The 12,599-nt window shown below is 35.5% G+C and overlaps 1 protein-coding gene across 1 annotated transcript; it reads right to left on the reverse strand.

Moving 5' to 3' along the window:
- Positions 1–8,105: 8,105 nt before the first annotated feature.
- Positions 8,106–9,073, reverse strand: LOC118999787 (olfactory receptor 10AG1-like). Its single transcript, XM_037064520.1, has one exon. The coding sequence runs from the start codon at positions 9,054–9,056 to the stop codon at positions 8,106–8,108; it is 951 nt and encodes a 316-aa protein (XP_036920415.1). The 5' UTR covers positions 9,057–9,073.
- Positions 9,074–12,599: the final 3,526 nt, after the last annotated feature.

Genomic DNA, 12,599 nt, shown 5'->3' on the forward strand with positions numbered 1-12,599 from the left:
ATTTTTGTTGTTGATTATTTTTTTGAGGTAAAGGGCAATTAAGTTTCCTGATATAGTTTCAGGAAAAATAGAAGTGTGGCATTGTTACTGGTGGAAAACAAGTTACTGCGGTGTCTAAAGGAAAAGGATTTCTTGAGACACGCATGGGAGGTTGGGGGTCTGTGGTACGATTTCTTTATGAGGTAGAATTAAGGGGTTCCCCTCCTGACTTCCTGATGTCCCATCTTCATCCATCTCACAATGGAAAAAGTCCAATGTTGTCTGCACTAGGGCCAGGATGCAGGCCACTGCCCACAGTGTGTTCTGTATTCAAGTCCAGTCCATTTCAGACAGGGAAAGTCAAGAACCATATGATATCACTCATACGTGGGATGTGAAAGTGAAAACCACAGCTGAACAAAGAAGACAAACAAACAAAAACTCAGGCACAGACAGCAGTGTGGTGGTGACTAGAAGGAAGAGGGGTGGGTGGGTTAGTAGTAAGTGGTAAAGGGGGTCAAATAAGTGGTGAAGGAAGATGTAAATTGGGTGGTAGGAATCTTGTGGTAGGCACACTGTGCAATATGCAGACGATGTATCATAGAACTGTACACTTGAAATGTACACAATCTCATTAATCAATGCCACTCCAATAAATGTAATTAATAGATAAAGTAAAATAAAATTAAAGAATTTTCTAGATAGAAGCAGGCTGTCGGCTAAGGTGCTATCTTGGTGCACATTCCTGCATCCATGAGAGCTCCTGTCAGTCCACACCATTTACCCCTGTGGCATGGTTGGTACTGATTTATTTATTTTTTTTAAAAAAATGTGTGTTTCTGAGGAATGTGTTATAGATCTCATTTGATTTTAATATGCCTTTTACTGGTTGCTAATGAGTTATTTTCATTTTCTTGGTCATTTGGATTACCCTCTTTTGGGAAACTTCCCTTCAGGTTTCCTGTCAATTTTTCTCTCTAATGTCTGTGTTTTGAATTTAGAGCAGCCCTTTATATGTGGTGTATACAGCATTTTGCATTAAACATTTCACTCTGAATTCCTTCTTTGCATGAAGAATACTTCTTTGTCAGTTCCATTCTACATAGCAATGCTTTCCACTATGGCTACTAATCTTACTAAAACTACTTTTCTCACAGTCAAGGCCATAAAAGATATTACTTTGGAAAAGAGTCATGCTGCCCTTAATATTTAGTCTTAAAGATTATCTGAATATTTGTGTTAATTATGTGAAGCAAGGGTCACTTTATACACATTTATACTAATTTAAATCAATGTAACTTGTTAAAATGCCATCTTTTTTACACTGCAAACTTTTACATATTCAAACCTATTCATGTTCTACAGTCATTCAGCAATTATTCTCAAAAGGCTTTCCATATATAGTATTTTTTTTACTGGCTGACTTTTTTTAATTGAATAATAACAACGAATGGAGAGAGGAGCCAAGATATACACTATGATTTTGTAGGGAATATTGGGGCATGAATTACTAGAGAAAAGATACTGTACTTTTTCTGTAAATAGTTTCAAATGAGCAGCAATTTTTTGCTGACAGAGAGGAGTCCACTAACCATAGGGTTTTTTAAATATTAGTTTCTTATTGGAAATATTACCATTTGGGATACTAGAAAGTTCAGTGGAAAATAACAACTTCAAGAATAAGTAAAGACATTCAATTCACTGTGAAGCAGAAAAAGAAAATACAAACTAACTTTTACTCAGACACAAGCAGAGTTAAGTGGGGGGAAAGAAAATGCATTCAAATCAGTGACTGATCCATTGAACATTAAGGTACCACTTTCATCCTGTCACCTTTATTCCTCAGAATGTATATCATGGAATTAAACATCAGGGTGACAATGATATACAAAAGAGAGAGACATTTGTCTGTCCTGGAAGAATGTTTGGATTTGGGTCATGAATGTTTGGTTAGTGGAACAAAGCCACAACTATGCTGTGAGAAGAGCAAGTAGAGAAAGTGTGGGCTCATCCTGTTGCTAATAGCAACTTCAGGCTGGTGGAAAAAATTTTACTGTAGGAGCCAAGTATTGGGTAGGGGATCATAACAAACAGCACAGGAACTGTAAAGACAGGAATCTCCTGCAGGAAAGTATCCCCACAGTACAGCTTGAACACCGGGAGGATGTCTCAGAAGTGACTCATTTAGTTAGATCCACAAAGAGGCAGAGAGTAAACATGGCACATCTGCCCCAACTTGACGGGAACTCCATTCATCCCACAGTCAGTCATCATCAGCCAGATGCAGAGCTGGTGCCTATAAGGAGAGGACACCTCAGAATCTCATAAGTGGCCACACTCGTGTCACAGAATGTCACTGTCAGGAAAAAGAATTCCATGTGCCCAAACATTAAGATAAAACACACTTTTGTTACACGATCAATGAAAAATGAATTTCTTTTGTGAGTGCAAATGTTTATGTATATTCTACAAAGAGGGAGAAATACATATCAGATTTCCAGGAAAAAAAATTACTGAGGAAAAACCACATTGGAGTTTGGAGAGTCTGGTCAGCTCTGATTATGAGGATAATGATGCCTTTTCCCTTGAGCACTATTACACAAACACGAAAAATATCACAAAAAATGATTCAGAGATTGGGGATACAATAATGTCCCCCAATAGTGAATTAAAGTGAAATTTGAAGTGAAGTGAAATTTGCTTCTGGTTCGTATTTTTTGATGTTCCATCTGCAAAAAATAGTGACATTAATCGATTATCCTTCTGATTATTTTTATTGCCTAGAGGATACTGATAAAGTAATATATAACATCATTATTTCCATTCAATGGCAACATTTTATATCATAATATTATAGAGAAAAACTGAATGCAACAGTGAATATATGCTAAATCTAAACATAGCGACACACTGAAATATATAATAAGTTTGCATTTAGATGCAATTGAATGGTTCTAGAAATAGCACTTTCAGCTTTTGTCTGTGAACAGAGCAAAGTGAGCCTTTTACCCCACATATTACAGAGTCCTTCAGCAGAAACGTTTCTGTCCATCACAGTTCTGAGTGGGGTGCTAACCATACTATTCTGCCTTATGCTTCTGGTCACAGGACACTTCCACAGGCCCTGTGGCAAGCAGAGCGTGTGCATTCCCGAACTGTAACACTGCTGTAGCACTTTCTCATTCTGCATGGACTTTTCCCCAGAGTTTTATTCTGGTTTAACTTTCTGAACTTATCTATCAAAATCAAATACATGATGTTATCACCAGGCATTATGTTTCAAGAACTTTCATTGACTCAATCCCATCACTCAGCAGAGAGTCGATAAATGTATTCTGACCTATAAATTGGTTAACTAGAAGTTAACTTATGAAGGAAATTGCATAGCTAATATTAGAGGAAGGTTGCCTTGTGCATATGACCTGATGTGTCTTGCTGTCTGTGATTAGCTGTACTCACTAAAACAATTCTCATTTTAATAATTATATGAGATACATGGAGAAATCCAAATTGAACAGAATAATTATTATAAAATATAATTGTTAGCCCTAGCTGGTGTAACTCAGTGGATTGAGCGCGGGACTGCAAACCGGATGACCGAGGTTCGATTCCCAGTGCGGGCACATGCCTGGATTGCAGGCCAGTTCCCAGTTCCCAGCAGGGGATGCATGAGAGGCAACCATACATTGATATTTCTCTCTCTCTCTCTCTCTCCTTCCCTTCCCCTCTAAGATAAATAAATTATATATATATATATATATATATATATATATATATACATATACATATACATATACATATACATATACATATATATTTATATATATAATTGTTAGACAGTTGCGCACCAATATCAAGTACTAAAATATTGGCTTCAGGTTTTTAGTTCGCCTTTTAAGGTATTAAGGACTGTGGAAACTAATGTAGAGAAAACAACTTCCAAATGGAGTCAGAGCCACTATCCCAGACACATGGCCTTGTGTGTCTTACATCTCAATCAAACCTTCAGAATGTTTGGGCAAAATAACCTTTACAGTGGGCCAAAGCAACATTGTATTCCAACTGTTTTCAGAACTAACAGGGAAGCAGACATCCTGACTGCAATACCGAAAATTAGAGACATTCTCAGAATTAGCACCATTATGTGTAGCTATAGACTAATTTGGCTTGTTTGCACCTATAGAAATTTCTTCCTTGGCTTGTTAGCATCCGTAGAAAGTCCTTCATTCTATTCATGGAATTATTTTCCTTCCCTTTCACATAAATATTCCTTTTCTCCATTGCACAACCCAAACACTATTTGGATTTCTGCCTTCATCAGTGCTACCTAAATAGCTATTATCTGATCTAGAATAAATGCTGTTACTTCTCACTTTGGCTTTTTATTTTTAAGGATAACAGAAACCCACCTCCCAGGAAGGAATAAGGTGGTTTGGAAATTAAAGTTTAGAAGGAAAAAATTGTATGTGTTTTGAAGCAATAAAAGTACAAACAGAAAAATAAGGTGACAAAGAAATGAGAAATACTATGTTTGTAAACTATCTTAATTTTACTATTCTTAATAAGAAAGTCACTTCTAAAAAGATATTTGGGGTTAAAAAGTCACGGATTTAATCTCCCTAAATGCAATACATATCTTTTTCTATGGTGAGTCATAGAAGCACCTATAAATAAAGATAAACCAGTATTGTTCTTATTAAAAAGCATTTGGTCCGAATGACTTTCAGTTATTTACCTGATTAATTATTCACACAAACATACTGTGTTTAGGTAGGGTTTTATGATCTCTATAGCACTTTAGTACCAGTTCATTTTCAATTTCCTGTATCATAATAAAAGTGAGAAATCCAGATTTTCAGCTTTGATTTGAGCGCAGAGTTTGAGTTTAAATATGTCTTCTTTAACATGGTATTTTCTGAATTTTGTTTCTCAGAATTTTACAGTGCTCTAAAAGAACTAAAAATATCAATACAACAATCAAATTGATATAAAATAATGTGTACGTTCTCGTCCAGTTGTAGCTGCTTGATATAAAATAATGTGTACGTTCTCCTTTAGTTGTAGCTGCTTCTTTCCTGCTCCATGTAACAGTTTAAGTACATGTGCTTTTGCATGTGTATGTAAGAAACGTTTGTTTTAATAATAATCGATTTTTCCCATCACAACTGAAACTAGTATGTCTTGGTTAAAACAGGACCAATGGGCATCATGATACATTTTGTAAGGTGTAACAAAACTACCAAGGATACTCAAGCCTTTTTATTGGTGGTTTTCAACTGTCATAATGGGGGTTTGACAATCCTGGCTTTATTATATGAGAGAAACTGTAGCCTCACCTCAAAACTTGTCATCCTCTGACCTCTCCAGAAGCCTGGATTCTTTACACACTTCATTCAATTCCAAGTAAGCCTGCAGTCGGCATGTAGAAGGCAAAAAGAAAAATTTCCTAGGAAGTTCCTGCTGCTGAGTGTCTTTCAGACCTCTCATACCTGCCTACATCAGATGAAATGCACCTGCAGAGTTGCCCAGGGGCTTCACATGACCCCAAGTTACCTATTCATGCTCCTTACACACATTTGATAAGAGCATTTCATGGATAGCAAATATTCGTGTGATCACTTATTTCACATAATCAGGGAAAGAATTTTCCTAACTGGATTGATATGGCAAAATCTCAAAAATTTTAATGCATTTGTTTTATTGTCTTTAAGTGAATATATTTAAATTATCTTAAGTTATTTCATGTATGCCTTAGGTGGTGCTTTAATTCTCAACATTTTAGTGTCTTTCATATTTAAGCTTTTGCTTTTTATACTTTGTCATTTTTAAATTTGTTTGAATTATTTGGCAGAAAAATATGAAAAGCATTTTATACATATTTTTGGTACTAAAAAAAAGCACTGGCCCAACTGATTAATTTACCACTAATGTAATCTCTGTTCATTTTGATTTGTCCAAGATCAGAGACTCATGTCATTCTTTGTAAGATCTTTATATTTTTAATTATCTTTCTCATTTTTCAAATATAGAACCTCTTCACTGATTTAATATCAATTAACATTTTTCTTTTGATGATTGTTTTATTAATAGCAATTTAATATTCACTTATAGTCATTTATTTTTAACTATGTGCATTTTTAATAATCTTACATTAAGCCACCTCAATATCTATTTTAAAGGCCTTTTGATTGTTTTTTTAAAGATAAGGTACATATATACAATGGAATACACCTTTTCATAAGAAAAGGTGAAACAGTGCCATCTGAGATAACGTGGAGTCAGCTTGAGAATGTTGTGCTAAACCAATAAATCAGACAGGAAAAGTTAAGAGCCATATAATTTCACTCATTGTGAGAAATAAAACTAAAAGTAACAAATAAACAAGAAAGACAAAACTCGTAGATAGACAACTGTATGGTGGTTCCCAGAGAGAAGAGGGAAGGGGGCAGTAAAGGGTGAGGGGGGTCAAACATATGGGGGCAGAAGACGACTTGGCCTTGGGTGGGGAACACTCAATGCAGTGAGCAGATGATGTATCATAGAATCTCACCCTTGAAACCTATATAATTTTATTAACCAATGTCACCTAATACATTTAATTTTAAAAGACTCTTAATGTTATATATTCATTCTTTTTAATTCAAAAAAATCTGTTGTTTCTTTAAAAAATCAAAGACAATTTGGTTGATACTGAAATTTCTCTGCCAAATCCTGAATATCCTTAAGACAATTAATAAGAGTCAAAAGGGCGAAATGGAAGAATATTCTTTATTATGTTTTTTATATTTACTGCATATAAAGTTACTTCTTTTAACTTACATAGTACAGTCTCTCTAATAAATCTAATCTATAAATAAATATAATTAAAATCACAAATTATTTGAAATCCTGTCACTATGAAGAAGCCAATATTTTTTTCTAGTACAGACAACAGACTGGTTGGTGGTTGCCAGAGGCAGGGTGGTAGGTAGACAAAATGGATGACGGTGGGCAAAAAGTACAACCTTCTGCTTGTTAAATAAGCAATTCATAGGAATGTCATTGCCATGGTGACTTCAGTTAACAGTACTGTATTGCATATGTTTAAGCAGCTAGGAGAGTAGATCTTAGTCACAGTTCTAGAATTCAGAGTCCAAAATCACAGTGTTAGCAAGGTCTTACTCCTTCTGAAGGCTGTAAGGGAGAATCATTCTTGCTTCTTCCAGGTTTTGGTGGCCCTTGACCTTCTTGGTTGCATCTTTCTTGGCTGTATCACTCCAATCTCTGCTTCTATCTTCACATGATATTCTTCTCTGTGTTTCTGTATCTGTTTTCTAAACTTTCTGTGCCTTTCTGCCTCATAAGGACACTGGCCATAGGGTTTAGTGCCCACCTTAGGTTAGGATGATCTCATTCTCTGAAATCTGCAAAGGCCACATTTGTAGGCTCTAGGTGAACATATATTTAAAGGGGCCTACATTCAACCAGATTCACAGTGATATGGATAGTTTAGAGTAAAAATTTCAGATACGTCTAATACTAAATAGATATCACTAAAGCAAAACCAGCAGCTACAAAAGGAGGGGATGATGTAATAACACAACAGAGTGCTGAGATAATAGAGGAGGGGACACCCTCGGGATTTGCAGTCATGGGCAGCAACAAGAGCTAGAAAGGAGGGGAAATGCAAAGCAAACACTAAGCTTTCCTTGCTTCCACCATCTTGGCTGCTGCTGGTTTTAATCATTGGCCAAATTTAATCACAGTGCAGAGCAGGTCAGTGAACATATATGAAGGAATGGGAAGACTAATAAAGTACATCACAGAATATAGCTCTAGTTCCTGATTATATAACACACTCAGTTAACATTGCATTGGTAGGGAAATCTCCTTAACTCTGGAGTTCATAAAGAGAGGAAAGATGAATTCTTCAGATTAGATTCTTACAATTGAAAAAATCTGTGCTCTGATTATAGATAAGGTCTTTCCTTAACATAATGAAACAAAAGCCCCTTAGCATAATGTGAGGTTCCTATGATCATATTCAGGATCATCATTTAAAAATGTCAGAACAAAAGCATACTTTTCATGTTGGATCTACATGGCCAACACATATGCAAGGTCTTCTGTAATTTCAACCATTTAAATCATTGTAATAACTTAGTTAGTAGTTTTTTCAGTGCCTCCATAATGTCTTTGTTCCTCAGAGTGTATATGATGGGATTCAATGTCGGGATCAAAATGGTGTAGAAGAGAGAGATCAGTTTTCCGATTCCTTCAGATTGATTTGGTTTGGGTTGTGAATAAGTGATAGCGGCTGTGCTATAGAATAAGATGACAACTATCAGGTGAGAGGAACAGGTGGAGAAGGCTTTGGCCTTGCTTCTGGCTGATGACAATTTCAGAATGTTGGAAATAATTTTGACGTAAGAGGCAACAATCAACAGAAATGGAACTGTGACAAATACCACTGCTGCTACATAGGCTGTTATCTCATTCACAAATGTGTCCCCACAAGCTAACCTGAGTACTGGGGGCAGGTCACAAAAGAAATGATTAATTGTGTTAGATCCACAAAAGGGCAGAGAAAAAACATTCCATGTTTGCCCGATTACAATGGGAACTGCACTGACCCAGGAGGCAGTCACCAGCTGGATACAGACCTTCTGGTTCATCACTACAGTGTAATGCAGAGGGTTGCAAATGGCCACGTACCGGTCATAAGCCATCACTGTCAAGAGGAGACACTCCGAGCCTCCGAATATAAGGACAAAACACATTTGTGTGGCACAAGCAAGCAAAGAAATGTTTCCTTTCTGGCTCAAAAGGTCCATGAGCATTCTTGGGATAGTGACTGTTACATAACAGATTTCTAGAAAGGAAAAATTGCTGAGAAAAAAATACATGGGCGTCTGGAGTGCAGAGTCAATTTTTGTTATCAGTATAATGATGCTATTGCACATGAGGATGGTCAGATAGATGACTAAAAATATCCCAAACAGAATCCCCTGGATGTTGGGAGTATCAGAAAACCCCAAGAGAACAAATTCCATCACTGCAGTGACATTTGACTTTTCTGTTTTTAATTTGTTCTTCATCTGCAATATGGTAAATTCAGAATGGTTATTTCATCAATGTTCTTGAAACACATTCTCCTCTCCTGTAAACTCATTACTTTGCTTTGTTTCTAAGGGACATGATTTGAAACTTCAGAAATGAGCTGATGTGCATTTAAAACCAATCCAAGAAATCATATTCTAATATATCTATTATACTTAGATGCAATGATACCTGAGAAAGTGCAAGAGGAGTATCTATTGCAGCCTTATTAAGTGTTGAATTATGACACAGGCTTTTTCTATATTTTTTGTCTGGGTTCATTATTTTATTTTTCTGTATTGATTGACTCATCCCATCTTCTTTCTATTAAAACTATTCTCTTAAAGTTTTGTTTAATTCTTATTCAAAATGAGTTTAAAGTCCTCCCATTTATATTTCAGTAAGAATCAATTATTTTAAATAATTCTTTTAAGTTAGGGAATAAATATATGCAATATTAATGTTCTATATTATGTATCACTCATGTCACTTATGATAAATATAATTCTATCATCTTCTTAAATAACTTTNAGTCCACACCAAAAGAATCATTCAGTCAAGTTTTCCCTGAACTAACAGATGGAGGATGAGGAGGGTGAAGAGAAACAACCCTAACTTTGAACCTTGTAGATGTATAAAACTTGACATAGTAATCCCTGGCTGGTGTAGCTCAGTGGATTGAGCACGGGATGTGAACCAAAAGGTTGCTAGTTCGATTCCCAATCAGGGAATAACCCTGGGTTGTGAGCCAGGTCCCCAGTGGGGGCCACATGGGAGACAACCAAACATGGATATTTCTCTCCCTCTCTTTCTCCCTCCCTTCCCTTCTCAAAAAAGAAAATAAATAAAATATTTCAAAAAATTGGACAAAGTAAATAGAAATTTTGAAATTATTAATGTAATTACTCATAAACAGATTATTTTATATAGTTGGGAGACATAAGCATAGATAGTGTTTATATCTAAAAAATAAATTCTATATAGGTTAAAAATTTTGAAAGTCATTTAAAAAATATGATGTTAAAATGTATAACATTTTTTAAGAAAATAGAATTTTCCAAGAGTGATGTGATAGAAGAAATAAAAAAGTGAAAGAATATAAAAATACAACATATTTATGTAAGAACACCCATAATTATAGCATAACTAACATAAGGGAAATAATTGTAGCAAATATCAAAGAAGACTAAAAATTTGTAGCAAATACTCACATAAATGTAACCTTGAAAGAGTTCATCAAAATTCATTAGTAAAATTCTCACTCCAATAGATTGAGAATTTAATAATAAAAATGACAAAGTTAATGGAGTGGATTCTATGGCCATTGCTCAGGGAACAGAGAGCACAAAGACAGTGAAGGAGCTTTCCCTGACTTCATAGAGATCATTGAATGCAGACAATTAACCAAGACTTTTCTCTTATCACATGAAGTAACTATACAAATTTAAAAATCGGCTATATGCCTGTCTTCCTCCTTTCGAGCTGCCATAACAGAATACCATAGATGGGGTGGTAGACAACTAACAGTTATTTCTCACAGTTCTAGAAACTGAGACCAAGGTTGAGGTGCAGGCAGCTGCAGTGTCTGGTGAGGCCTTGCTTCCTAGTTCACAGACAGCCATCTTCCCTGGGTCCTCACCTGACATAAAGGACAAGAGAGCTCTCTGGGGTCTGTCTCTGTAATAAGGACACAAATCCTATTTATAAGGACTCCACAATCATGACCAAATCACTTGCCAAATGCCCCACCTCTGAATACAACTACATTAAAAAAAAGATTTAAGTCATAAATTGGGGCTAGGGGTGGGATAGATGTGGAAAATATGCATGAAATCTATAAAAATGTGCAAAATTGGAAGAATTAATTATAAAAATTCTGATAAAATCAAGTGCTTGATATTATTTGATGAATAGTGTTATGTTTGGGAAGAGTTTAAGATGATATAAGAAACCTCCATGTAATAAGGACAGGGGTTGAACTCAAGATACAAAGTTTCAATACAGTGTGAATTCCCCTAGAAAAGGACCCATTGCCTCCTTACCTTAGCTCTTTATATGAATCTAGCCTAAATACTGAGGCAGAAGCATGAGTTTCCTTGACTACTTGTTTCCTACCATGTCAGAGACACACAATATTTTGTTTCCAGCCTGGTTCATACAGAGGATGTGATGACTGAGGTATCTGTCAGATAAAACCATATATTCTGGTCTCTTTATTACCTAATAATCTACATTCCATAACTAAAAAGGTAGGAATAACACATATTGTCAGCATCTTTTCTAATAATGGTATCACCCAAGACATCTGGTCAAGTTCTGTATTGCATATTTGAAGCTCAAGGATGAAGGATTTTTCTAATTATATATCATATATAAGGCAGAGCCTGGGTCCCTATAGAAGGCTATGAAACACTACAAGCTAAAAAGAAATGGAATATTGAAAAATGCAGCAGAGTTATCAAATATTCTAAATTATCTGGAAAAATTAATGGACCCTCTTCATGAAAATATAATCCACATGAACAGATAATAGGATTTTCCAGTTGGGGGAATGTAAAAGATTTAGTATTTTTTTAAATTGATGTTCAAGTATAGTTTTCTGTCTTTTACTTTCACCCCATCCCAGCCTCCCAGCTCTCCCCCCTCCCTTCCATTTCCACCTCCCCGCCCTAGTTTTTGTCCATGGGTCTTTTATACTTGTTCCTGTAAACCCTTCGAATTTTCCCCTGAAATTCCCTCCCCTCTCCCCTCTGGTCACTGTCAGCCTGTTCTCTATTTCAGTGTCTTTGGTTATATTTTGCTTGTTTGATTGTTTTGTTGTTTAGCTTTCTGTTAAAGGTGAGATCATATGGTATTTGTCTTTTGCCACCTGGCTTATTTCACTCAGCATAATGCTTTCCAGTTGTACCCCTGCTGTTGCAAAGGGTAGGAGCTCCTTTTTTTTTTCTGCTGCAGGAGAGAAGCTCTTCAATTTGTATTTTTCTGTCTGCAGGTGAGTTGCAGCATCTTATACTTTTTGCCACTTTTATTCATTCTTCTTTTATTTGCCTGTTTATGTGATTTACTCACTTTGCTATTGGTTTGTTTTTCTTTCACTTGTTAATTTGTTAATGTTCTTTGTCTATTTTAGATATTAGCTCTATATGTTGTCTAACATATCAATCTGTTTCCCAAGCTACTTCCCTATTGACTTTATGGTATCTATTTCTAAATCCTTAAAACAATTTGATATTGTCTACTTGGGATTTCAATGATAAGAAGATTCTCCCACCTGTAGAGTGTAGAAAGTCAACTCTTTTGTTATTAGAAAGTAAACATAAAGTAAATATTGCTTTAGTTTTTTCATTAAACCTGTAATCAGTTTTTATTTTTGTATAAAGTATAACTATATGTATGTTTTCATTACTTTTCAGATGGAAATTGGCTTATTTTATAATGGCTCCTTTTCCCACACACATCCCTAATACTTGCCTCCCCACTAGTCCACAAGATTGCTGAGGTTAGGGACCATGTTTTAATCAACTTTAAATTCTTACAATCTC

The sequence above is a fragment of the Sturnira hondurensis genome, unplaced genomic scaffold, assembly GCF_014824575.4.
Source record: "Sturnira hondurensis isolate 20B ecotype Veracruz unplaced genomic scaffold, ASM1482457v3 Scaffold0015418, whole genome shotgun sequence".
In the NCBI taxonomy this organism is placed as follows: Eukaryota; Metazoa; Chordata; class Mammalia; order Chiroptera; family Phyllostomidae; genus Sturnira; species Sturnira hondurensis.

Coding starts and splice junctions, on each gene's coding strand:
- LOC118999787 (XM_037064520.1), bottom strand. CDS start 9,056: ATGAAGAACAAATTAAAAACAGAAAAGTCAAATGTCACTGCAGTGATG.